This window comes from Mirounga angustirostris, unplaced genomic scaffold, assembly GCF_029215605.1.
Source record: "Mirounga angustirostris isolate CCGP_5_RB_7025 unplaced genomic scaffold, mMirAng1.0.hap1 SCAF_17, whole genome shotgun sequence".
Classification (NCBI taxonomy): Eukaryota; Metazoa; Chordata; class Mammalia; order Carnivora; family Phocidae; genus Mirounga; species Mirounga angustirostris.
The window spans coordinates 45,486,090-45,509,561 of NW_026991725.1; the positions used below are offsets into that span (position 1 = coordinate 45,486,090).

Genomic DNA, 23,472 nt, shown 5'->3' on the forward strand with positions numbered 1-23,472 from the left:
GGGAGTTGGGTGAAGGGCAGAGGCGTGTATGTTGGAGCAAGAAGTGAGCAGGAAGGAGGCACTAGCCAGAGCCTGGAGGCTGGGAGGGCTCCCCAGTAGGCGTCCCTGACGGCCGTGGAGACTGGGCTAGGGTCCATGCCCTGCAGACGGCTAGCTCCATGTGCTCATCATGGTCCCTTCACCGTCAAGCATGGATTTGCCCAACAGGGTCCCGGGAAGCAAGGAGCACAATCGGGCTTAGTAGACTGTCCAGGACTGTGCCTGGGAGGGGTGCTGTTACTCGGTCACTCACTGTTTCTAGTGATCATGTGGGCAGTTGGTGTGGAGGTGGACAGGGGCTGGTTCCAGCCTCTTTTCTGTGGCCTGTTGGGTGAGGTGGGGAACACGGGCCACTCCTGCCCAGCTCTGCGGCCTCTACGCCATGTCACCTTCTGAATCTCCATCTGCCGTCTGAGAGGTGGGAGCGGCCGTGGGTCTGGCTGCCGAGGCAGCGCATGGGGAGAGAGCCGCCCCGAGGCTTTATCTCTCCCCCACGCCCCGGCCTCATCCTAGGTCTGCGGGTCAGGATAAGGTGCCCCGGTGGTCTTGGGGGAGTCCCTGAGCCCGGCCAGGGGTGGGGGGGCGCGTCAGGGAAGGAGTGGCTGTGCAGAGCACCCAAATTACTAAGGCCAAGTCCGGTTCCAGGAAAGCTGGCCCCAAATGATAGACTAGAACCACGGGACAGAGGCCAGGCTGCCTGTCCCCGCCCACTCTGGGCACGGAGACTCGGTGGGAGCGGGGAGGGCTCTGAGCCCTGGGGGTCTGGGCTGGGGGGGGCTCCTTTCTAGGACCTGCAGAGAGGGAGGGGTGCTCCAGCTAGAGTGTTATTTAGGGGCACACACTTGGATTCTGGGTCCTCTAGGAAGGAGGTGGGGCGTCTCTGAGGGGCTGAGGCTCTGGGGCTGGGGGTCTCAGCCTCACGATCCCTGTAGAGATGACCACTGTTCTGACATTAATGACCCAGATTTGTCAGGCGATGTGGGGGTAGGAGGGCCGGTGTATGTAGGTGTATGTATGACAAATGTGAAGGAGATTTAGGGTGGTTGAGGCAGGGGTGTATGGGGGTCCTAGGGAGCTGTCTGATGGGCAGTCTGAGGCTCAGAGCAGGGACCAGATGCTCCTAGAGGTCACTCAGCTTCTCCCCAGGGGATGGGGGCAGGATGTTGTGGCCCCACGGAAGCTCTGGGGCAGGTTAGAAGTGAGTGTGTGTGAAAGCGGGTCCTGGCTCAGGGACTGCCTTGGCCGGTCCCCTCGGGCTGGTGGGGGGTGGTGCCCGCAGGGCCAGCCTGTGGCTTGCAGCCCTAGCCATCCAGAGCCAGGTCAGCAGAGCGAGGCCTTCCGGCTCCTGTAATTACCGGGGCGAGAGCTGTGGCTGAGTGTTGGAGCAGGGGTGATTCCTCCGGAGCAGGCCAGCTCTGAGGCCTCCACAGAGGACCCAGTCCGTCTGAGACGGACCAGCCAATGGCAGGCCTGGCCCATCCCTTCACGTCCCTAGGCCCATCTTTCCAGCCGTCTGCCCCATTTTGGAGAAAAGAACGGTGAGGGGGTGGTTTGCCCTGTTCTCCGGTCATGGCCTAGCTCTGCTCCTGCCCCACGAGTTAGTGATCCCTGATGACATTTTAGAACATTTACTGACGACCTACTATGTGCCAGGCAATGTTCTAAGCACTTTCTATAGATTAACCCATTTAAACTCCACAACCATATGAAGCAGATCTTAAAATTAAGACACGTCGCAGAGGAGGATAGGGACACAGAAGGTTAAGTAACGTGCCTAAGGTCACACAGCAGGTGAGTGGGATGCGGACACAAGGCCAGACGGCTGGCCTCTGGAGGCCATGCTCTTGGGAGTTCAGCTAAGTTGGCTCCGAAAGGCGGGGTGAATGCAGGGTGACGATGCCTGTGTTTGGGGGCGTGCCAGCCCTGTCTGACAAGGCAGGAAGAGACCTCGGGTCACGTCGTCCCAGCCTTGCATCTGAGGCTGGTCTGGGCCAGGGGCTCCCAAGGTCCGGGTGATCTCCTCTTCTACCTTGGCCTTGGTGAGACCTCCCTGATAGCGGGTCAGGATCTGGACCTGGCTTCCCTGCGGTCTACCGGGGGGCCGGCAGGGATGGGGTGGGGTGACACCACGAATATCCGTGACCAGCCAGCTCTCGAGGTTACAGACACCTCCTCAAGAGCTGCGGGGGAGGGAGTCGGGGGGCGCTCTGGGAGACGTGACCTTGGGTCTGGGCCCTGGATACGGGTGGAGGGGGCCCCCCAGGAAGGGGGCCTGGCTGTCGTCAAGGCTCAGAGGCCTGCAGGCTGTGACGCGCACATCCCAGGAGCCTTGGACCGGCCAGGCCAGCGGCTTCGAGTTCGTGAGTCCTGGGGCCTCCCCTCTGGACAGGTGGTTGTGCAGACCTGGGTCATGGGGGCCTCCCACGCTGGAAGTCTGGGCGTCGTTGGGCTGGCAGGAGACAGTCGTCACCCTCAGGGAGCTAATCCAGGTAGCGCTGGGGTTGGTAGTGTTACTGATCCTGGGGTCGGGCCAGTGAGTTTTGAAGAACCCACGGTGAGTCTGAGTTCTTGCCACAGTTGACAGCCGCTGGGCCACGGCATCAGCTCCTTGAGCCCAGAGCCTGGGCCTCAGGGGGACGGGATAATGCACGAGGGCTGTGGGAGGAGGCCGGTGTGGAAGAAGGGGGACTCTCTGGGACCCGCTCATGGGGCTGCAGGAGCGAGGGGGCTGTGGGCTGGGGAGCGCCACAGGGCCGCTCTGGGAATGGGGAGGAGGTGTGGGGCCGAGTCTCCGGGAGGGCTGGTTTCAGGGGAGTGAATGGAGGGGAGAACACTGAGTTGGGGGGGCTCTTTCACGGACTTCAGCTATGAAGGCGGGAGAGAAAATGAGGGGCTGGCAGAGGGGGGAAGTCAGGACTGTTGTCACCACCGGGATGAGAGAGGGGTGCGCACGTGTGTGGGCTGATGTGCAGGGGGCAGAAGTGAGGCCCAGGCCAGGGGTGCCCCAGGGCAGAGTCCCCAGGAGGCAGGAGGGACAGTTGGCCTTGGACAAGAGGCGAGACCCCTGGGGCTTGGGAGGGGTGTAACTGGGGGTCAGCGCTTCTGCTGCTCCAGAACATTTTCTTGGGTCAGGGAGGAGGCCCCTGTGGGGATGACCCTGGCCGTAGATCGGGAGAGGCCGGCCCGGCAACCATGGCCATGGGGTGGCTGGGGGCCCCACCTTGCACGCCCTAGGCTGGTGGAGGGCTTGGCCTGGGCTGTCGGAGGCTGCTCCTGGGCGGGAGGCCCGTCCTGTGACCCACCAAACCTCAGCCTCCAGGAAAGAGGCTAAAAATAAGGCTGTGGTGGGAAGAAGGGAGGGGTGTGTGGGCCCGAGCCAGGCTGGGGCCCAGAGGAAAATCCGAGACGACCGGCAAGCCACTGTGACACATGATTCCCGAGCCAGCGGCCAGTGGATCCCGCCTGCCTGTGGCCGTGGCCCCTTCCTGGCTGCTCGGGGGGGAGAACAGCCCCTTACAGCTTCAGTGAGGCCCTGTTCCCAGGGAGGGTTCTTCCTGGATCCCAGGCTGCGGACACAAGCCTGGACTCTGGGGTACTGGGGTCCTCTGTCTTGGGGTCTGGCCTGCCCAGAGCTCCCAGGACGTGCATCTGGATGTGAAGCGTCCTCCCCCTCCCGGGAGCTGTGTGTATCAGGGGAGGCAAGCCCTGGGCCTTGGGGAGCTGCCGGGGCGGAGCATGGCCGTCGGGGGGGCTAGGCTGTGTCTCGGCGAAGAAGCAAGAGTGCTCTGATTTGCTGGGGACACATGCTGTCTTTACAATGACCATTTTGATGTGGCTGGCTCCCCCGGAGTGAACCCGCTGCCCTCCTCCTGGCTGTGCCCGGGGGCCCAGGGGGAGTCCTGCCCTCCTGAGGCTGCCCAGCTGCACACCTAACGTGTGACCTCTCTGCTCTGGGTTCTGCAGATGACCTGCCGCCACCCAGCTCTGCAGTGGCTCCTACGCGTCCCCGCGCCCACCCGTCTCTGTCCACAGGCGTCCGCCGTGGGCTGGCTGGGCGCCGGGCCCCGGGCTGGGGGGGTGACAAGAGCGAGGGACATGCAGAGGCAGAAGAACATATTTGGTTTCCAGTCTCCTCTCGGGCCCTTACGTGCTGTGTGACACATGGGACACGTAACGTGGGGCCGAAAATCCTAGGCAGCAACAGGATAGAAGGAGCATCTGCAGAGCCTCCCACGGTCCTTGGACCTTAGCAGCGACCACAAGCGGTGGCTCTTAGGTCGTAGCCCCAGTGGACCCAAGGAGCGCGTATCCATGTCCCTACACGTCTTCCCTGTAGAACTCGCTAATCCTCGGGTGACGAGTGCTAAAGAATGGACAGGGGAGCGTGGGGCCACCTGACTTACTGAGGGTGATGGGAGGGGAGAAACCGGGAAGACTTCCCAGAAGAGGAGGCGCCTGCACTAGTCTTGAAGGAGTGGCCACAATAGCCCACAGGGTAGACGGGGACGGGTGGGCAGTCGGGGGGCCGTGAATAGTCTGGGTGGCTGGAGCCTGTGGCCTGGTGAAGGCTGGGGTCCTCATCTGAGGCTGACGGCGTGAGAGAGGGTGGGGAACGCAGGCCCCTGCTCAGCAGTAGGAGCGAGCGGGTTGGGGCTAGGAGGGGAGTGCAGGTGGTTCCCCAAGGTTGGGCCCACTTGGTGGCCCAGGACAGGCCCCTGGCTTCCACCTTCGGGGCATGGCCTCAGCCCGCCTCGGTTATTAAGTCATTACCTGGGCCTCACACAGCCTCTTCATTATGGGTAATTATGGTAAATCCTCGGCATTCACAAGGAGGAGGCCAGTGTCCCCTGCTGTCAGGCCTCATCCCAGGAAAAGGCTCTCAGGAGGACAGCCGCCAACGGGAGCCTCCCGCAGGCCTGGGGGTGCCACTCTGCCCACTTTCCTGCTCTATGACTTGGGGCGTGTGGCTTAACCCCTCGTGCCTCAGTTTCCCTGTCTGTCCAGGGGGGAATAGTCCCGGCCTCATGGGGTCACGTGGGGCTCGAACCAGGAAAGCAGTTACGGCTGAGAGATGTGCACCATCTTCATCCTCGTCACTATCATCATGATGAGCTCTGGGGATCCCCCGAAGACAGGCCCGGTCCCTTCCTCGGTCCCCTGCATGGGGGGCGTCCGGGGCAGCCTGCCCCGTCCCCTCCTCCTTTTTCCCCTCTCCCTTCTCCGTACACATGTGCAGGGGTCCGGGGGTACCTAGCCCCCTGCTGTCCTCAGAGATAAGCCGAGGTGGGAGCCCCTGGGGCCTGCAGGGCTGGGAGCTTGCTCAGGAGCCTGGTTGAGCTCTGGGAGAGGGGAGGGGCGTCCAGGGGGTTGCTGGCCCCCATGCGGCCATGGCTCTGTCTGCGCACGGTTGTTGCTGACTTCTAGTTCTTCTGGTTGCCCTCCTGCTCTGCTGCTCCCCCCCCCAAACCCCCCGACATGCCCAGTCCTAATGGGAGAGCAGAGATGGCCAGGACTTGGGAGAAGGGCAGGCATGGCCTCAGGGGTCCCCTTCCCCCGAAGAAGCCTGGAGCCCTGTCTGCTTCCTTCTGCACCTCTGCTCTGGTATCAGAAAATTGGGGGTCCTGGTGATAACCCCGAGGACAGCTGGGTGGGCGTGTGCACGTGCCCGTGAGCAGGTGTGAGCCCTGCCTGTGACCTCTCTGCCCGCTCCCCAGCTGGAAGGCCTCTTGGCAGTTCTCAGGGGCTTTGTGGCCTCTCCGAGGGCAGGACCCAAGCTGCAGTGAGGCCACAGGTGGGCAAAAGTTCCACGCTGGCCGGTGGGAGGTTTGGCTACCTCACAGAGCCAGGTGACCCCAGAGGAGCCCTGCCCCTGTGTGCCTCAGGCCCCTGCAGTGGCCGAGTGAGAGGGTGGGACCCTATCCTGGGAGTGAGCACGGGAGGCCCCGTGGGGGCAGCATGGCAGCTCAGGCTGCAAAGTCCCCGGTGGCCTGGCAAACTGGGCAGAGTGGCGTCCTGTAGATGGGGCCAGGTTGGGCCCTGCCAGGGGGACCGAGGGCCGGGCTTGGCTTGGGGGTCTCCTAGGTGGGCTGGGGGGATAGGGGAGGCCAGGCGTCACACATAAGCACCCTCTGTCTTCCCCTCCCAGGCGTCCTTCTGGACATCCAGCAGCACTTTGGGGTCAAGGACCGAGGCGCCGGCTTGCTGCAGTCAGGTGAGGCCCCCCACCCCTGCCAGGCCCCTTCCCTGCTGGTCTCCTCCTGACTCGCCGGGAAGGACTGGAAAGAACGTGTGCTTTCTTAGACGGCAGGCTGAGGGGGCAGTGGGAGGTGTACAGGAGTGTGGCCACGGCCCTAGAGGTGACCCTTCTTTTTGGGTCCTGGGGCCTCATCAGGACCCACAGGTCCAGGTCCCACCCTGAGGCTGGTGGAGGGAGCTCCATAGGTTGCTGTGCTAGACGGAGTCAGGGGGCCTTGGTGACCCTGTCTCCGTACCCCCCACCCTGGCCAAAGCTTCCATCGCCACCAGGCTGGGGACCCTCTCCTAGATGTCAAAGCAGGAAATCCCCTTGGTCAGTCCCCGGGCAGGAGCCTGAGAGCCTGGGTCCTCTGCCCTCTGGGCTGGGGCAGTGTGGCGGGCCGTGAGCAGTCATCCCTGCCTATCTCCCCGTGCGGCAGGCCCATGCCTTCTTGGTCCCTGCCCAACCCACTCCGTGGCCCCAAGCTTGCTGTGTGGCCAAGGGCCCGGTTCCTTTGGCTCCGATTCTCTTTGGCCCTGGAGTCCATTTGTTGTGAGGCCTGGTCGGACGTGTGGGAGGAAGTCCATGGTCTGCATTCCAGTGTGTGAACCCCTTCCCTGGCCTGGGTTCCCCGGGGAGGGAGGGTGGAGGGAGCTGGCTCTGTCCAGGGACCTGCCTGACCTGTCTAGGCAGCATTCCAGGGAGGGCTGCACCAGGCCTCTGCGGCCTCCGTGAGCTCCTAGAGCACCGTGGCTCAGCCAGGCCCTGCAGCCTGTGCCCGTCCCCAGGTGGGGTCCTTGGGGCTCAAAGAGAGGGTATGCGAGTTTCAGGGCTCAGCCCCAACAGACAGTTGAGTGAGCTGGGACAGGGGCAGGGCCGTGTGGTCCAGCACCCGCAGGGTGACCAGTCCCTGCCTCTGCCCACATCACTCCACCCAGGACAGGAGCCCAGACCTGTCCCGGGCCCTTCCCCCCTTGCAGGGCCTCCTTGCTGGGCCAGAGCCAGGCAGCCTGCCCCAGGACAGGTGCCTCCAGCCTCCTGGGCTCTGAGCACAAGGTAACTGCCACTCAGCCTGGAAGAGAGCATTTCAGCCAGATGTAGCATGGCAGGGGAGGGGGGGTGGGTGGCAGGAGAGAGCCCAGCTTTCCAGCCCCCTCCCTCCGTGGCCCCTGAGTCCCTGGGGACCCAGCCGAGTCTCATCCCCTCCTGGCCTTGCCGCCTGACAGGGAGCCAGGATCTGCCCCAGCTTCCTCCACTCAACCCCACCAGTGGGGTCAGGGCCGGCGCAGCTCCCGGGGAGGGGTGGGAGGTGGTGAGGCTCCCAGGGCTTATGTCCACAGCCACCTTCTTGGCTGAGAGAGAGACGTCACGGCGGCCTCGGCTGACCCCTGGTGACCTGACTGGAGGTGGACAAAAGAGCCAGCAGCATGCTCCTCTCTGGTTCTTCCTCCCAGGAGCTTCCTTTGCAGCTTTCCTTCTCAGACGAAGGGGCAGAGGTTGAGGGAGGAGTGATGACTTGCGGGCCTGGGATGGGAACTCTGTGTATGCTATCTTCTTGGCTGGGGGGGCGGGTGTGTGTGGCACACAGGCGGCCAGTGGCTTGGAGAGGCCTGTCCCAGGTGTCTGAGCTTCTGGTGTCTCTGTCCTCAGGGTGGCTGCCTCTGGGTCGTGGTATCTCAGAGTCCCTTACCCCACAGCCTTCACCCTACAACCCACCCCCCGTGCAGCCAGGCTGCCACCGGAGCCCAGAAGCCAGGCCAGCTAGACCAGGATGTGACTCAGTGGGCAACCAGGCAGATCAGCTAATTGGCCTGGGCCCCAGGCACCTGTCTCTTCCCCAAGCCCTTGATAAGGTCGGAGCCGGGTGGAGGGCGCCAGCCAGGTGCTGCGGTTTGCGCAGATCAAAGGACGAGGCTGAGGGCCGGGTTTTCTGCTCATCAGTGGGCACCAGGGGCTGCTGTGCCCGGAGACGGGGTGGGGTGGGGGTGCTGAGGGTCAGGCCTGGGCCTGTCCCTGCTGTTTCTCCTGGGACCAGATCTTGAGAGCTGGTTTGGGAAGAGCCTGCCTTCGGCAATCCCCTAGCAGATCGTGGCCAGCTCAGAGCTGGGCCCAGAGTCCCTGCAGAAGCCGAGCTCAGCCTCTGTGATTACGGCTCTTGCTGTCTTGGGAAACCAGGAGCCTCCAGAGCCTACACCCAAAGGGGTAGCTGCTGCTGAGCCCACTGCTGGCCAGGCCCTGGGCTGGGCTCTGCCACAGACTCCATCCCCACATTCCAGTACGTTCCCTCTATCAGTGGAATGGAAAACGTGTCCCGTCACCACCAGGCACGGGGCACCGTGGGGGCCTAGGGGGGTGCTCTGCCTGGCGGCAGGTGGGTAAGACTTCCCCGAGGAGGGGACATTGGAGTGGGGCTTTGAAGGATGAGTTAGAGTTTGTTCGGGGTATAGGACGTCCAGTCACCCTCCTTCTCCCACTCCGAGCTGGAGAAAATATGCCAAGAAAACATTTAAATTACATAGCTGAGCTTGAAAGCTCAAGCTAGCAGGGGAATTCCCAGGTGCCAGAAGCAGAGAATTGAACCGAAAAACAGGAGTGGGCGCCGGTATTCAAGCCAAGTGTTGCAGAGAGCCTGGGGACCAGTATCTGTCATAGGAGCTTGTTACGGTATTTTTAGTATAAACATTTTTACGATGAGAAATTTTAAATACACAGAAAGAGAGAGAGCAGCACGATGAATCTCCACGGAGCTGTCGCCCACTCGGGCCCAGTGTCCAGGCTCCGGGGTTTCTTTGCTCTGAGGATGGGCCTGTGTAGCCTTGGCTTCCAGCGTCACATGGGTGACTTGGTTTCCCCCCCCAGAGCCCAGGGCTGTGCCCCCAGGGCCAGTGGCAGTTTCTCTGTCTCTGAGGGGACATGTCCATCTGGCTCGGGCTCTCTGCAGAGAGCTGGAGGGTTTCCGGGCCCTTCCACACGAGGGACCCCGCAGAGGCCGATCTAGGGCTGCTCCTCGGGGTCGTGATCTGGGGCCTGCATGGGACACAGATAGCGGTGTCTACTGAGGACAAACTCAAACGGAAAATGAGCAGAGCCCACAAGGAGGAGGCCAGCCGGCGCTGGAGAATGGGGAAACCGGTCCCTGATCTGCCTTTAGGGCTTCAGTGCTATGTGAGCTTAGTTTCCAGAGTTCCACAGGAAGCGTGGCACTTACAAGACGGGAAGAGCACCTTAGTGAACAAGAGCAGGGGAGACGCTTCAGAGACCTCAGTTCAAGATTCTGGAACTGAAACGTGTAAGCGCTGAAATTTAACAATGTGACCATTAGACCCAGTCGAAGAGAAAATTAGTAAATCAGAAGATGGGTCTGGGGAAAGCAGCAGGTCCAGGGAAGGGGAGGGAGAGTGAAGGCTCCGGTGAGTGGAGTGTGGGGAGAGCCGAGGCAGGGGGCAGGGTCGCGCTGCAAAAGGCATCTGGCTTTTGTCTTGGGATAGTGGGGAGCCAGAGAAGGCTTTGGGGCAGGCAGGTCCCTGTTGGATGTATGCATCAGGATGTTCTCTCTGGGGCGGAGCGTGGGGGTGGATGGGAGAGGGGAGGCAGCTCGGGGCTGTGGTTGGAGTGGTCACGAGGATGTTCCAGGCTGGGGATGGGGGCAGAGTGGGGACAGAGGAAGAGCCAGCTCAGACTGAAACCAGACGGCAGCTCTTCTTTGGGGCCGTCTCCTTCTGGCCTTGCTCCCTCCCCACTTTGTCCAGCAAGGCCGTAGCTGGGCCACCCCTGGGGCTGTACCCCCAGGACCGTCCTGTCCCACGGAGGCCTAAGAACTCATCGCCCTGGGGCCTGAGGGGCCAGCCCAGGGCTTCCATCCTGAGCGGTGGGTGAGGTGGCTGGGCTGCCCTGGGTCCTCCCCGTCGTTCGGCTGCCTGGGTGTCCATCCTCCACGTCCTGTGGGCAGAGCCTGCCTGAGTAACCCTCCCTGCCCACAGGAGATGGAGGATGGCAAGTCTCCCCAAATAACAGTTTGGCCAGATTTGGACTTTGTAAAAATAGCCCTGGTTCAGCTCAGGCTGAGGTCGGGGCTGGACCCGAGCTCCAAGGCCACTGTGGGGGAGCCCAGGGGTCCCCCAGCTCAGACCTCAGCCACTCCATCTCCAGGACCATCTTCCGGGGTTTGACAGGGCCAAGTGTGCCCCAGGAGGGGCTCGGCAGCCCCACAGGTGGGGTCGGAGGGGCGCAGAGTCCTCAGCGAGGTGGTCCTGGGCTGCTGGATGCGGGCCGCTCTGTAGGTCCACAGAGAAGGCCGTCAGCCAGCATGCTGCCCCTGGGGCTCAGGAGCCTGGGCAGCCCCTTACCGACCTCTCCCCAGCCCTGTGGGGCGGGGGCACCACCCATCCCACAGAGAGGCTCCGAGGCCCTGCCCCCTCTGCCCTGGCTCCCTGCCTGCTGGCCCCATTGTCCCCGTCCTGCGGGCTCAGCACACGTGAGCTGCCGAGGGCTTCCCCACGCCCGGACCACAGGATGTGCTCGTGTGGGAACTGCTGGGAAAGCCGCCCCTACCGAGATCAGGGTGGGGCCGCCCGGCTGCCCAGAAAGCTCTCCTCCGACAAAGACCTCAGGGCTGGGGGTGGGGGGCAGGGGAAGCTTCTAGCCTGGCTGTGTTTATTTCCAGCCGGGTGGCCGCTGACCACGTAAGCCTCTGCACCCCCACCAGGTACCAGGTCCTCTGCCCTTCCTTCTGCCGGGAACGGGTTTCCTTCTCTCCCTGCCCTGATCTTGTTCAGGCCCCCATGCTGGCCTGTGACGTCCTGAGGGCCCGGACAGGTCTCCTCTCTTGTCTGCCCCGAGCAGAGGGGAGGGTTGCACAGACTGATCGATCGCTGTCCCTCCTGACCCTTGACACCCTTGTCCCCGAGGGTCCAGGGTCAGGATGGTCGCTGTGTCCTTTTGGGCGAGTTCCTCCCCCTGTCAGTGGCCCAGCTCTAAAATGGGATGACGTGGTGGAGCTCGGCTGGGGCCAGGCAGTGAGGACAGGGTGCGCCTGCTCCCACAGGAGACTTACCTGCAGTCCTGGGCGGCCGTTCTCTAGATGGGCCGGCGGAGAGCCAGGGGTCAGCTCTGCTGTGGGTGGCGGGTGGGGGTGGCCTGGGGCGGCTCTCCCCTTGGGCCCATCCACACTCTCCTTGAAGGGGGAGAGTAGACATGCCGTGGTTGTCCACGGGCTCCTCCAGCGCCTTCCCCTGCTCTGGCCTGGCCCACCTTCCTACTGTCCCCCTTCCCCTCGCTGCGGTCTGTAGTGTGATTTAGAGCGAGGACCCTGGAGTTAGACAAATGGGGTTTAACCTCTGGCTCGGCCACCCAACGAGCTGTGTGACATCACTCCTTTCGGCCTCTGTACCCTCCTGTGGGATGAAGAGAATAGTGAGGTGCTTAGGTCCAGGGCGTGTGCTTGGACCCGCGGTCGGTAAGTGTTCTGTAACGACAGCTGAGGTTCTTGGTAACAGTAAGCTCCTTGCCACCTAACCTTCACGTGGAATTGCTTATAAGACTTGTGATTTATAGTTTAGTGTATAGTCTTGATCTTAAGTATGATCATCCTGGTAAACTCCTATGCATCCTTCAGTGCCCACCTCCATGAAGCCTCTCTCCACTCTGCTTGGCCCTCCTTGCTGGTTTCCAAACTGGCCAACCCATGGACTGGGGTCACTCTTACTCTGATTTTTTCTGCCTACTCCCCCCACCCCCCCAGCACAGACAGGCACAGAGGGAACAAGTCTTTCCCCTGTGAGTCCTGACAAGGCCCACCTCCTGGTCTGATCTCAGGCAGGCCCAGCAGGAAAATTCTTTTTCTAGATATGAGGAAGTAATTTCTGTGTTGACTAATCTAAACAAGGGCCCAGTGTTGACCGAGGCTGCGGGCTCTGGGCGGGGCCTGGCGTCAAGCACCTTAGGTGCTATCTTATCCCGCACTCCGAGCAACCCCGGAGTTGCTATTTTTATCTTCATTTTACAGACGAGGAGGCGATTGTTAGATTTTCAGGAACGGTGTGAGCTGGCTATTGCCCACAAGCATTACCGAACACTGGATTTTGTGAACTCATAAACGTCTTACATTCAAAACCAAGGTAGTAAATACTGAAAACTCGTCCCCCCAGCACCTCACGGCGTCTGGCGATCAAAGGGTAAAAGGCTGTTCGCGGCCCTTGCACCTGTTCGGCAGAGGGACGCGTGGGCACGGCTCTGTGTGACCACATGCCTCCTCCTGACTCTGGTGGCCTGAGGTCAGCGCGGGGGGCGTCTTCACGCCAGCTGGCAAACCCCACCCATCGGGGCCCCCACCCCCACTTTTTGGGAGAGCCAGTTGTTAAACATCAGCACAGCACTGAACGGAGGGACAGAGAGGTGGTGACCTGCGCAGGGTCACCCAGCTGGGGAAGAGAGCTGACTCTGCGCCCAGGCAGGGCCTCTGGTGCCCAGATCCACGCCCCTCGATGCCGGTTCTGCCCCCAGCAGCCACACGGGCACCGTCCTGCTCACTAGGACGAGCGGGAGACTATCACCCTCCTCCAGCCCGGGCCTCTCCCCTCGTTCACCCCGTCCCTCCTTCCCGCCCCCCTCTTTCTCCTCTTCCCGCCCACGCCTGCCAGAATCAGGTCTGAGGGAGAAGCCAAGCCCGCGTGCGCACTCAGCCTGGCGGTCGCAGCCCAGCCAACTGGCCACCTCGTCTGCCCACCCTCGGCCATTGTCTGGCCATCTGCCCGTCAGCTGTGAGACTGCCTTCCAGGGGGACGCATGGGGGAGCTGCCTTGCCCCCTGACCCCTAGGGCCTACCCTGCCTCGCTGGGCCTCTTCGCCCCACCTGGGGCCCCAAGGCCCCGCCCATCACTGGCATCCCCAGAGTCCTCTGACAAGCCGCCGCTCTCTTGTTCTAGAAGAGCAAAACCAGGTCAGGTTGCCGCCCTGCTCAGCCGCGGAAGCCACGGTCACCACAGTGGGCCAGGAGGCCCTGCCGCATCTGGCCTCCCCACTCCGTCCCTCTGCTCCGGCCACCCTGGCCTCTTTGCTGTCCTTCAGATATGCGAGGCATATACTCCTGCCCCAGGGCCTTTGCACGTGCTGTTCTTGCCCCAATATTTGCATGATTTGTTTCCTTACCTCCTCCAGGTCTTTGCTGAAATGTCACCTCCTCTGACCCTTCTGTTTAAAGTTGTAGCCTCTGCTTTGTTCCTCACACACATTTCCTGTCTCCTGTCTCCGCCCTGTTACCCTCCGTAGCACTTGTCACCGTCTGACACACCACAGTTTTCATTTTATCATCGGTTTCTTCTGCCCAAGAGGGCAGGAATTTCTGTTTTGTTGAACAGACGAATGAGTGAATGAACAAAGACCGTGTTTGCTGAGGTCAGGGAGGCGTCCTGCAGCCTGCTGGGAGTGCGGGTGGGAGACCTGGGGCTTTGCTGTATGACCTTGGGCAGGTCCCTTCCCCTCTCTGACCCTCTTTCCCAAGTGTAATAAGGAGAGCAGTGTGAGAGGTACAAGGAACAGGGGCTCCGGAGTCAGAGGGGAGCAAAGCGCCACAGGACTTTTGCCGCCAGCGGGGCCTTGGGCAAGTCTCCTCTCCCCACTTCTGCAAGGTGGGGTGGGGTTGGGAGCATACACACAATGCCAGGTGGTGAACTCCTGGCATGTAAAATGCTCAACAAATTGATTTTCACTGTTTCACGGGTCTCCCAAGGGCTCGCCCGCTGGACAAGCTGGGCCTTCAGCAAAGTGGGTGAGGCTGTAGGATCGCCCTCCCCTGGGCCCAGGTGCCTCCTCTGCCCCTGGGCGCAGCCGAGGTTGGCCCCTGGCCCCTGGGCTCAGGCTGGACGGTGCGGGCCCCTGGGCGCAGCCGAGGTTGGCCCCTGGCCCCTGGGCTCAGGCAGGGCGGTGCGGGCCCCTGGCCCCAGCCGAGGTTGTCCCCTGGCCCCTGGGCTCAGGCAGGGCGGTGTGGGCCCCTGGCCCCAGCCGAGATTGTCCCCTGGCCCCTGGACTCAGGCTGGGTAGTGCGGGCCCCTGGGCGCAGCTGAGGTTGTCCCCAGGCCCCTGGGCTCAGGCAGGGCGGTGCGGGCCCCTGGCCCCAGCCGAGGTTGTCCCCAGGCCCCTGGGCTCAGGCGGGGCAGTGCGGACCCCTGGGCGCAGCCGAGGTTGTCCCCCGGCCCCTGGGCTCAGGCAGGGCGGTGTGGGCCCCTGGCCCCAGCCGAGGTTGTCCCCAGGCCCCTGGACTCAGGCTGGGCGATGCGGGCCCCTGGCCCCAGCCAAGATTGTCCCCTGGCCCCTGGACTCAGGCGGGGCGGTGTGGGCCACTAGGCGCAGCCACAGGGACCCTGCCGCCCATCACACTCTCCCCTTCCTGCACAGTGTTCATCTGCAGCTTCATGGTGGCTGCCCCCATCTTCGGCTACCTGGGTGACCGCTTCAACAGGAAAGTGATCCTCAGCTGCGGCATCTTCTTCTGGTCTGCAGTCACCTTCTCCAGCTCCTTCATCCCCCAGCAGGTGAGGCCTGTTGGGCTTCCTCCCCGCACAGCCCTCCGCACATCCTGTTCCCTCCAGTGCCGGCTACTCTCACTGACCTGTCTTCGTCCACCCTGGGGTTCCATCCTCTTTGCTCGAGCCCCAGACGGCGTCTTCCAAGTGCAGTGGGATGAGGGGTCTCGGGTACTTTTATAAGCTGGCCCTGCAGACAGGGAGGGCCTTCCCCTGTGCTGACCAGAGCTGGGGGGACTTGCAGCCCTGTGTGGCCTCCTCTTTCCGAGCTGCCTCTGATTTGGGGAGGAACAGCAGAACCAGTCCAGTCTAGGAGTCAGGGCCCTCTGGTTCTAGTCCTAGCTCTGCCATCATCTTGCTGTGTGACCCCAGGTGAGTCACTATGCCTCTCTGCGCCTTGCACAGTTTGCTCTTTTCTGGTGGGTTTTTTTTTTTTTTTTTTTAAGTAAACTCTGTGCCTAACGTGGGGCTTGAACTCATGACCCCGAGGTCAGGAGATGTGTGTTCTATTGACTGAGCCAGCCAGGCACCCCGTACACAGTTTGCTCTTTGTGCAATAACCAGCGAACTGCTCGGGTCAGAGTCCGAGGGTGGCAAGCATCACCTCGACTTAAGGAAGGTGTTTCTCCCTCGGCTCCCACAGTTCTGGGTCTGAATGTCCCGACTCTGTTTTCCGCTCAGTCTTGTGATCTGGAGAGCCTCAGCTTCTGCATCTGTGAAACGGAAAGAATTCTTCTCAGCCTGAAGTTTCCTTGTGCCCAGACCCTGGAACACGGCAGATTGAACAAATCATAGTTTCTGTTCTTTCTTCCGCAAGGGAGACCTGTTGCTTTGAGAGGTAGTGAGTTCCCATCACTAGGAGTGTTCAAGCTGAGGAAGGATGATCTCGTGGTGGTGGCTGTGGAGGGAGACAGAGGAGGAAGAAGACCAGGATCTGTCTTCAAGCACTTTCAGCCTTGGGCATAAAGGAGAAGACCCTGTGCCTGTCCTTGGGGGCACCCAGGCTGGGCATGGGAAGACGGGACGGGAGTCCCCATGCTCACAGCCTTCACGATGTACAAAGTGCTGAGAGTCCTCGCTGAAGAGACAGTAGTCTCTTCAAATCTATGGAGGCAGGGAAGGCTTCCTGGAGGAGGTGACATTTGCGCTGGGAAGGCAGGACAGGGAGGTGAGGCCTTTTGGTGGGTGGGATAGGCAGAGGGAGCAAACCCACGGAAGCAGTAATGGGTCCCCAAATGGGGAGAGTGTTTTGGCCCGAAAGGAAAGCAGGGACCAGGTCACGGAGAGCCTCGAATGCCAGGTTGGAGGGTCTGGTCTTCCTCCTGAGGGCAGGGGTGAGTCAGAGTGACACGGAGCAGGGAGAGGCTGGAGGCAGGGGGAGAGGAACCAGCAGGTTTGGGTACAGCCTCACGGAGGAGGATCAGGCCTGGGTGGGCTTCAGGCCACAGTCAAAAATGGGGCCCGGACCAGACGCCTCTGGGGCCCTCTGGGCCTCGCCCTCCCACTGGCCAGGCCCCTGGCCCTCTGACCCTGGGTGCCACTTCCAGAACGGAGCTGCAAGCCCAGGACCGTGATGCCAGCGGCTCTGGGGGTGCGGGCGGGCCGGTGGAGGCAGAAAGACGATCCCCCGCCCCGCCCCCTCCCGTTAGTCTGTGGACTCCCTGCACTCACAGTCCCAGCTCCGCGCGCGTTCTCCTTGGGCCTCGGCAGTGTGATTCTGAAGCTGATTTGGCAGAGGAAATGCCCAGCAACAGCCAAGAACACAGGGGAAATGCCCGTGGAAGGGGCTCGCCCTGTGGGTCCTCATGGAGCGCCGTTCTAACCCGACGGTGGGCTGACCGTGAAGCCCTTCCGCGGGGGCCCAACACAGGTTCGCCACAGGCGGCTCTAGCAGCTTTGCCTGTCCGTCTGGATGAAAGATAAACCGTAGTCCAAAACCAGTTCCAGACACGTGAAAGTGAAGTAAAAAGCGAAGTATAAGAATCTAGAACTGTAAATCCGCAAGAAAAAAGCCAAATAACCCGGCAGGAAAGTGGGCAAAGGGTGGTGAACCCAGCAAGTGCAGGAGGAGATGGTGCTCGACTCCAGCCGCTGGGGAAAGTCAAACCGAAGCCACGACAGGTGCCATTTCACATCCATCAGATGGGCCACAGTTAGGAGGGCTGCCGATTCAAGTGTTATCAAAGGCAGTGACTTGGCCGCGGGGCCTCTTTGGAGAGCAAAGCGCCAGGATTCCGCAGAAGCCTCGGTGCGTGCGCCCCAGCCGCCCCCCGCGAGGTGCGCTCCCCAGAGAGGATGTGGGGACCTGTGATGTGGACCTGGCCCCTCCGTCCCACGGACAGGGCGCACGCGTGCCACGGCGTTTGTGATGGTCTCGTGGCAGAAGAGGGGGCATGCGCAGAAGAAACAGGTGCGTTCCTGCTGTGAGACTCTCGGCAGCCGGGGCATGAACTGCATCTACATCGAGCAGCATAAATGGGCTTCGGGAACACATGAATGAGGGCAAAGCAAGGTGTGGGGCAGAGGGCACAGAATGGTCCCTTTGGGGTGCATGTTTTGAAAGCATGCGGGGGACACAGTGCTGCTCGTTGTGAGGCCACGGCGTAAGGCACGCACCATGTAGCGGGCTCCTGGGGGAGGCGTGGGACTGTCCACGCGCTCTCATACCAAGGAGAACGAGGAAATTTCTAAGACCTAGCAAACGATGCATTAAGGAATATTGTCATCATTTGGGGAGGGGGCAGGCCTTCCTGAGCAAGATGTGCAATCCAGAGGCCATCAGGGGAAAATCACCAGGCTGGACAGCATCGGATCAGACAGACCCCACGAACAAAGTGGAAGGGAAGGTGACGAACGGCGCTCGTCACATATGTCATAAAGGGTCAATACCCACGATACCTAAAAAGCTCATAGAAATCAAGATAAGACAGCCAGCCAACAGCAAAGTAGGCAAAGGCAGTGGGCAGCTGAGCCCCAGAGAGAGGGGCTGAGGTGAGGAGGTGGGGGTCACAGAGACGGTGCGAGGCGCAGGGCTGGATGGGCAGTCCGGCCATGCAGGGGGCGGGCCTAGATGGAGATGAGCAGATGGAGAGAGGGAAGCGGGAGACCTGGAGGAGGGCAGCATGTGGGCGAAGCTGGCTGGATGGGTGGTCAGGGTGGGGCCGGGGAAAGATGACCAGGCTGGGTTCTCAGGCCCTGGGCAGCTGTGGGGACGGAGGGGCCGGGTCCACATCATAGGGGGAGGACCCTTGGCAGCTAGAACAGCCTCACCCTTCCCGGCTCAGCTGGGCTTCGCTCTTTGATGTGTGTGTGGGGGTGGGGGTCGCAGAGCCCACCAGCTGCCCTGCCCGCTCCTCACGCACACAGGGCCCCCCGTGCTGCCAGGGTCAGCCCGGCTGCCCTGCCTGGGGGCGGGGGCAGGGGGTGGGACGTGCGGCTCCCGAGGTGGGGCCAGAGCCCGGGGAGGAGGTCTTGCCCTTGGGGGGAGGCAGTGGGGACACCGAGGGGTCTGTCTGGGCCACGCCTGCAGCTGTCCACCTGTGGGAATCCCGGCCAGATCCGCCGAGGCCCGGGGTCAGTACCTGCCGGGCCGCGGGGGCTGGGCAGCGGCGTGGGGGCCGAGGATGAGCCCCGCATTGTCTGCCCATCCCGCAGCACTTCTGGCTGTTGGTCCTGTCCCGGGGCCTGGTGGGCATTGGCGAGGCCAGCTACTCCACCATCGCGCCCACCATCATAGGCGACCTCTTCACCAAGAACACGCGCACGCTCATGCTCTCGGTCTTCTACTTCGCCATCCCGCTGGGCAGGTGAGGCTCCCCCCGGCTCCCCGCAGATGTCCCACCACCGCCTCTCCCTGAGGTTGGCGCTCTGCGGCCCAAACGCGCGGTGGCCAGCAGGGGGGTGGCGGGGGTGGCCTGCCTCCCACCCTGGTGAGCAGCCCCTGCGCGCGGCCTGACTCCCTGCGCCGTGTCCTCGGCAGCGGCCTGGGCTACATCACGGGCTCCAGCATCAAGCAGGCGGCCGGAGACTGGCACTGGGCCCTGCGGGTAAGGACACCCCCGACCAGCCCTCGCCCAGGGTCCCCCAGAGACTCAGAGCCTCAGCCTCCAGGCCTCTACCCCCGAGATCGGTGTACTGGGGGCGCTGGGGAGCCAGACCCGGTCGTCCTGCGGCCTCAGGGGCCTGGTCAGACAGGACGAGGGATGCCCTCCCGCTGTCAGGACGGTCCAGGTCTGCAGTGGTGCGTCCTGTTCCAGCCCGGGCCTGTGCTAGGGGGAGGCCGAGACGCGGCCTCTGCGTGGGGACCCCCGGGGTCTGGAGCCCCTTCCTGTCCTGAGGGAGGGTTCAGGCGAGCCTGCCAAGGCCCCAGGACAGTGCAATCAGAGGAAACAGAGGTCCCCAGGCCCGCGGAGGAGCGGAAGCTTAAGACAAAGTGTTTTTTCCTCAAAAGCAGGAAGGAAGCAGCCTCCGTGGAATTTCTTGATGAGGCACATGGAGAGGAACTCCCCCGCCCATGGGCTCGCAGACCTCTTGGGGGCGGGGGGCGGGGGACGGGCCTCCCTGCTCTCCAGCGGGGGTGGGGGTGGGCTGGTGTCTCGGAAGCTCTGTTCCCGACCTCGGGCTGCACTCGGGACACCACGTGGGCCCCTCCCAAGCCATGACCTACCTGATCATCAGCGGGAAGCTCCGTGCCCGCCAGGCCCCCCCCGCAGGCCCCCTCCTCATCATGGTTCCAGAGTCGGTCCCTCTGCGTGTCTGTCTGTCTTTCCAGCCATCTTTCTGGTTTTCCACCTATTAACTCATCCAGCAGTCTGTTGGGCCTTCGTCTGTCTGCCCCCCTCCTCCATCCATCGTTCACTCCCCTCCCATCCCGCCCCCTGCTCTGGACGGCCCGTCAGGAGCTCCTGGCGGCTCAGCCCCGACGGGGCCTGGGGTCCTACCTTGTGCTCCTGCCCCACCAGGTGTCCCCCATCATGGGCATGATCACAGGCACGCTCATCCTCATCCTGGTCCCGGCCACCAAGAGAGGCCACGCCGACCAGCTCGGGGGGCAGCTCAAGGTGCACACGTCATGGCTCCGCGACATGAAGGCCCTGATCCGCAAGTGGGTGCTGCCGGGAGGGGTCTGGCGGGAACGGGAACGGGGCCGGGGCGGGGGGCGGCCCTGGGTGCTGAGAGTGGTGCTTGGGCCCTGGTGGGTATTAACTCCCGCAGCCCGAGCCCGAGGGGGCGGGCAGGGCGGCCCCGGGGGCCCCGCTCAGTGTCGCTGCCCTGGCCTCTCCTCAGCCGCAGCTACGTCTTCTCCTCCCTGGCCACGTCGGCCGTGTCCTTCGCCACAGGGGCCCTGGGCATGTGGATCCCGTTGTACCTGCACCGCGCTCAGGTCGTGCAGAAGGTGGCGGAGACGTGCAGCAACCCGCCGTGTGGGGCCAAGGACAGGTGGGGCCGGGCTGGGGGCTGGGGCGGCGAGGGGTGCCGTGCGGGAGTGCCGCCCTCCGCCCAGCCTGACCCCGCGCCGAGCCGTGCCCCCTGCCTCTGTCCCCACAGCCTCATCTTCGGGGCCATCACCTGCTTCACTGGCTTTCTGGGTGTGGCCACGGGGGCAGGAGCCACACGCTGCTGCCGCCTGCGGACCCAGCGGGCTGACCCGCTGGTGTGTGCTGTGGGCATGCTGGGCTCTGCCATCTTCATCTGCCTCATTTTCGTGGCTGCCAAGAGTAGCATCGTGGGTGCCTATGTGAGTGCAGTGGGGGGTGCACGGGTGGGGTGGGGGTCGGCCTCTGGCGGAGGACGTGCAGTCTGGCTCCTGTGCGCTGCCCACCCGTCCGCGCTCTGTCCAGGGCCTCTCCAGGGCCCTGGGCGTCCTTCCGGGCCACCGGCACACCTTCAAGTCCCCCGTATCCTGCGAATTCCTGTGAGCCTGCGTGCTCGGCGCTGCAGACCCCGGGGCGGGGTGGGAGGCTTGGGGGGCTCCCTGCCAACAGCCAGGCGAGGGCTGCGATGTCTGTTCTGGTCTCTCCCGGACAGATCTGCATCTTTGTTGGGGAGACACTGCTCTTTTCTAACTGGGCCATCACCGCGGACATCCTCATGGTGAGGCGGCCGACCCAGGCTTCTGGGCCCCGGGGGCAGCCTTGGAGAGGGTGGTGAAGGGGCGGGAGGCTGGCAGGGCCTGTGGAGGGTGGACAGCAGGCCGGACAAGCTGGGGCAGCCGGCCTGGAGGCAGAAGCCTGGGCAAGCAGAGGGCCGGGATGGGACTGGGGGGGGAGAGGGCTGTCCGCAGGCTCCGCGTGGCCAGGAGGCTGGCAGTGCCAGGCTGGCCTGAGGGGGTGCTGCTGGCTAGCTCCTCCCCCGGTCTGAGCTCCCGGCGCCCCGTCCTCCCAGCCCAGCCCGGGGCCCAGGCGCGCCTGCCCGAGCGCCCGCGGCCGGGCCGGGCGGACAGAGGCCGTGTTCACGGGGCCAACAATGGGTGCCAGACCAGCCAGCCAGGGACAAAGGGCCGTCTGAGCAGTGGCAGGGGGTGTGGCCCCAATAACTTGCAGCAGGCAGTCTGAGGGGCGGGGTGCCTGCAGCTCCCGTCCTTGGGGGCCCTCCCGGTCAGGGCCAGGAGGGGCTGGGAGAAGGGAGCGTGGGGCCTGCGGTGGGGAGCGTGTCTGGGAGCCGCCAGGGCGGCAGGGCGGCAGGGGGAAGTGTCCCTTGGGGCTTGGGGCCACATATGGGACGGCCCAGGAGATCAGAGTCGGCCTGGCGCTGGGGGTCCTGCCGGCTCTCTTCCAGGAAGCCTGCCCGGCTTCACCTGAGCTCCCCTGCACGTCTGCTTCACTGGGGGCCAGGCTTCCATCCGTGGGAGGAGGTGGGGGGTCTGACTCAGACCCCTCCTCACGGGGAGCCAGGCCGGTGGTGGGGGGTGAGAGTGAAGGAGGGAGTGAGTCTGTGGCGCCGGGCGGGACCCCCGTGCCTGCCTCTGGGGTCCCAGGGAAATCATGTCCCATTTTATTAAGTGTCACAGCCCCATGACTAATCACTGCTGGAAATGGGCCACGCCATCCCATCGGACCAGCCGCCCTTCCCCCAGCCCTGGAATGAGGGGCCCTGTGGCCGGCCACCCACCCCGCTGCTCTGAGGCTTCGGAGGGCCTGCCTGGCCTGGGAGGCTCCCGGCTCTGGGGGCTGGGGGCACCCGGGGGTCGGAGTGGAGGCCATCCAGGCAGGCCAGCCTAGGCCCCGCCGTGTCCTTGTGGACGGGGACCGGCGTGGTCTTCAGCTTGCGGGCTCTGGTCCCAGCGCTGCCACAGTCCACGTGTCATCTGTGTGCCGGGCCTCCGTTTCCTGCGACCCCTGCATGGGGTCCCCGCCACAAGCCCAGGGCAGAGCCTCAAGCAGCCAGGGTGGGGAGGCCCCGGGAAGTCCGGGGTGTGGGATCCTAGGAGTGCGGTGACCCCAGAGATGAGGCCGCTGGTTGTGGCCCCTGGGCTCTGACCCGCTGCCTCTTGCACAGTACGTGGTCATCCCCACGAGACGAGCCACGGCCGTCGCCCTGCAGAGCTTCACCTCCCACCTGCTGGGGGACGCCGGGAGCCCCTACCTCATCGGCTTTGTGAGTAGCAGGCACGGCCGGGTGGGGGCGGCTTTGGGAGGCGCCCCCTGACACGCTCCCACCCCCACAGATCTCGGACCTGATCCGCCAGAGCACCAAGGACTCTCCGCTCTGGGAGTTCCTGAGCCTGGGCTACGCGCTCATGCTCTGCCCCTTCGTGGTGGTCCTGGGCGGCATGTTCTTCCTGGCCACGGCCCTCTTCTTCCTCGGCGACCGCGCCAAGGCTGAGCAGCAGTGAGTGGGCCGGGGCGGGCCTGCTGGCGGGGTGGGACACCTGGTGGCGGGGGGCGCGCAGCGTCCCCTGGCCGCCCAGCCTGCGGGAGGGGCCGCCGCGGTCGCCTGCAGACGCGCGCACACGGGGCATGGGCTTCAGGGCAGGAGCTGCGCGGTGCCCGGCACCCTCCTCTGGTTTTCTGACTTCTTTCTTCTCTCCTCTTCACTCCTGTCTCTCCTCTCCCCACCCCTGGGCTCTCCCACCTTCCCCTGGGGCTGACGAGGTCCCTGCCCGGCACGTCCGGCCAGCCGGCCCCCGAGATGCGATGTGCCAGAGCAGTGCCCGGGCCCGGCCGCCGCTGATCCGCCACCTTGACCCCCGCCCGTCTCTCCCCCAGGGTGAACCAGCTGGCGATGCCGCCCGCATCCATCAAAGTCTGAGGCCGTGAGTGCAGGCGGCGGGCGCAGCAGCTCCTGGCGGGAGGGGAGGGGTCAGGGCTGCACCTTGTGGGGGTCCCGGGGAATGTTCTGGAAGCGGGAGCAGCTTCTGGGGCACCTCCTACCAAACCTAGGCTTGGCCCCCTTCCTCTTGAAGTGGCCCGCGTTGGCTTGCTGGGTCACGGGGGCGGGCAGGCTCCCCCTTCCTTCCTCAGAAGGGCTGGGGGCAGGGGTCAGGGCTGGGACTGGCAGGAACCCCTACCCCATCCGGGACTCTGTCCTGCCGAGCTCTCCAAGAAGCGCGCCAGGCCCTGAAGCTGACCTTCCTCTGGGCCTGGCCTCCAGGGGCCGCACTTCCCAGCAGCGCAGGATCCAAGGTCACCACCCCCTCATCCCCTGGATGCAGAGAAGGCAGGCCTGTTTCTTCACACG

The 23,472-nt window shown here is 63.6% G+C and overlaps 1 protein-coding gene across 7 annotated transcripts in view; it reads left to right on the forward strand.

Moving 5' to 3' along the window:
* Positions 1-23,472, forward strand: part of SPNS2 (SPNS lysolipid transporter 2, sphingosine-1-phosphate) — a 30,580-nt gene that overhangs the window by 5,850 nt on the left and 1,258 nt on the right. Inside the window, exons 2-13 of one of the 7 annotated variants that reach the window (XR_008507255.2) lie at positions 6,185-6,250; positions 14,666-14,802; positions 18,448-18,599; positions 18,773-18,839; positions 19,755-19,897; positions 20,080-20,232; positions 20,341-20,530; positions 20,821-20,886; positions 22,291-22,389; positions 22,460-22,623; positions 23,001-23,047; positions 23,386-23,451. Coding sequence is in view for 5 of the 7 variants with exons in the window: in XM_064582596.1 (XP_064438666.1) it covers positions 6,185-6,250; positions 14,666-14,802; positions 18,448-18,599; positions 18,773-18,839; positions 19,755-19,897; positions 20,080-20,232; positions 20,341-20,530; positions 20,821-20,886; positions 22,291-22,389; positions 22,460-22,623; positions 22,856-23,047; positions 23,386-23,451 (1,495 nt within the window). In the remaining 2 variants the exon portion in view is untranslated. Of the gene's footprint in view, positions 1-6,184; positions 6,251-14,665; positions 14,803-18,447; positions 18,600-18,772; positions 18,840-19,754; positions 19,898-20,079; positions 20,233-20,340; positions 20,531-20,820; positions 20,887-22,290; positions 22,390-22,459; positions 22,624-22,855; positions 23,048-23,385; positions 23,452-23,472 lie in introns of those variants that run through there. The other 6 variants (XM_064582596.1, XR_010408487.1, XM_064582594.1 and 3 more) reach the window with 6 other exon arrangements.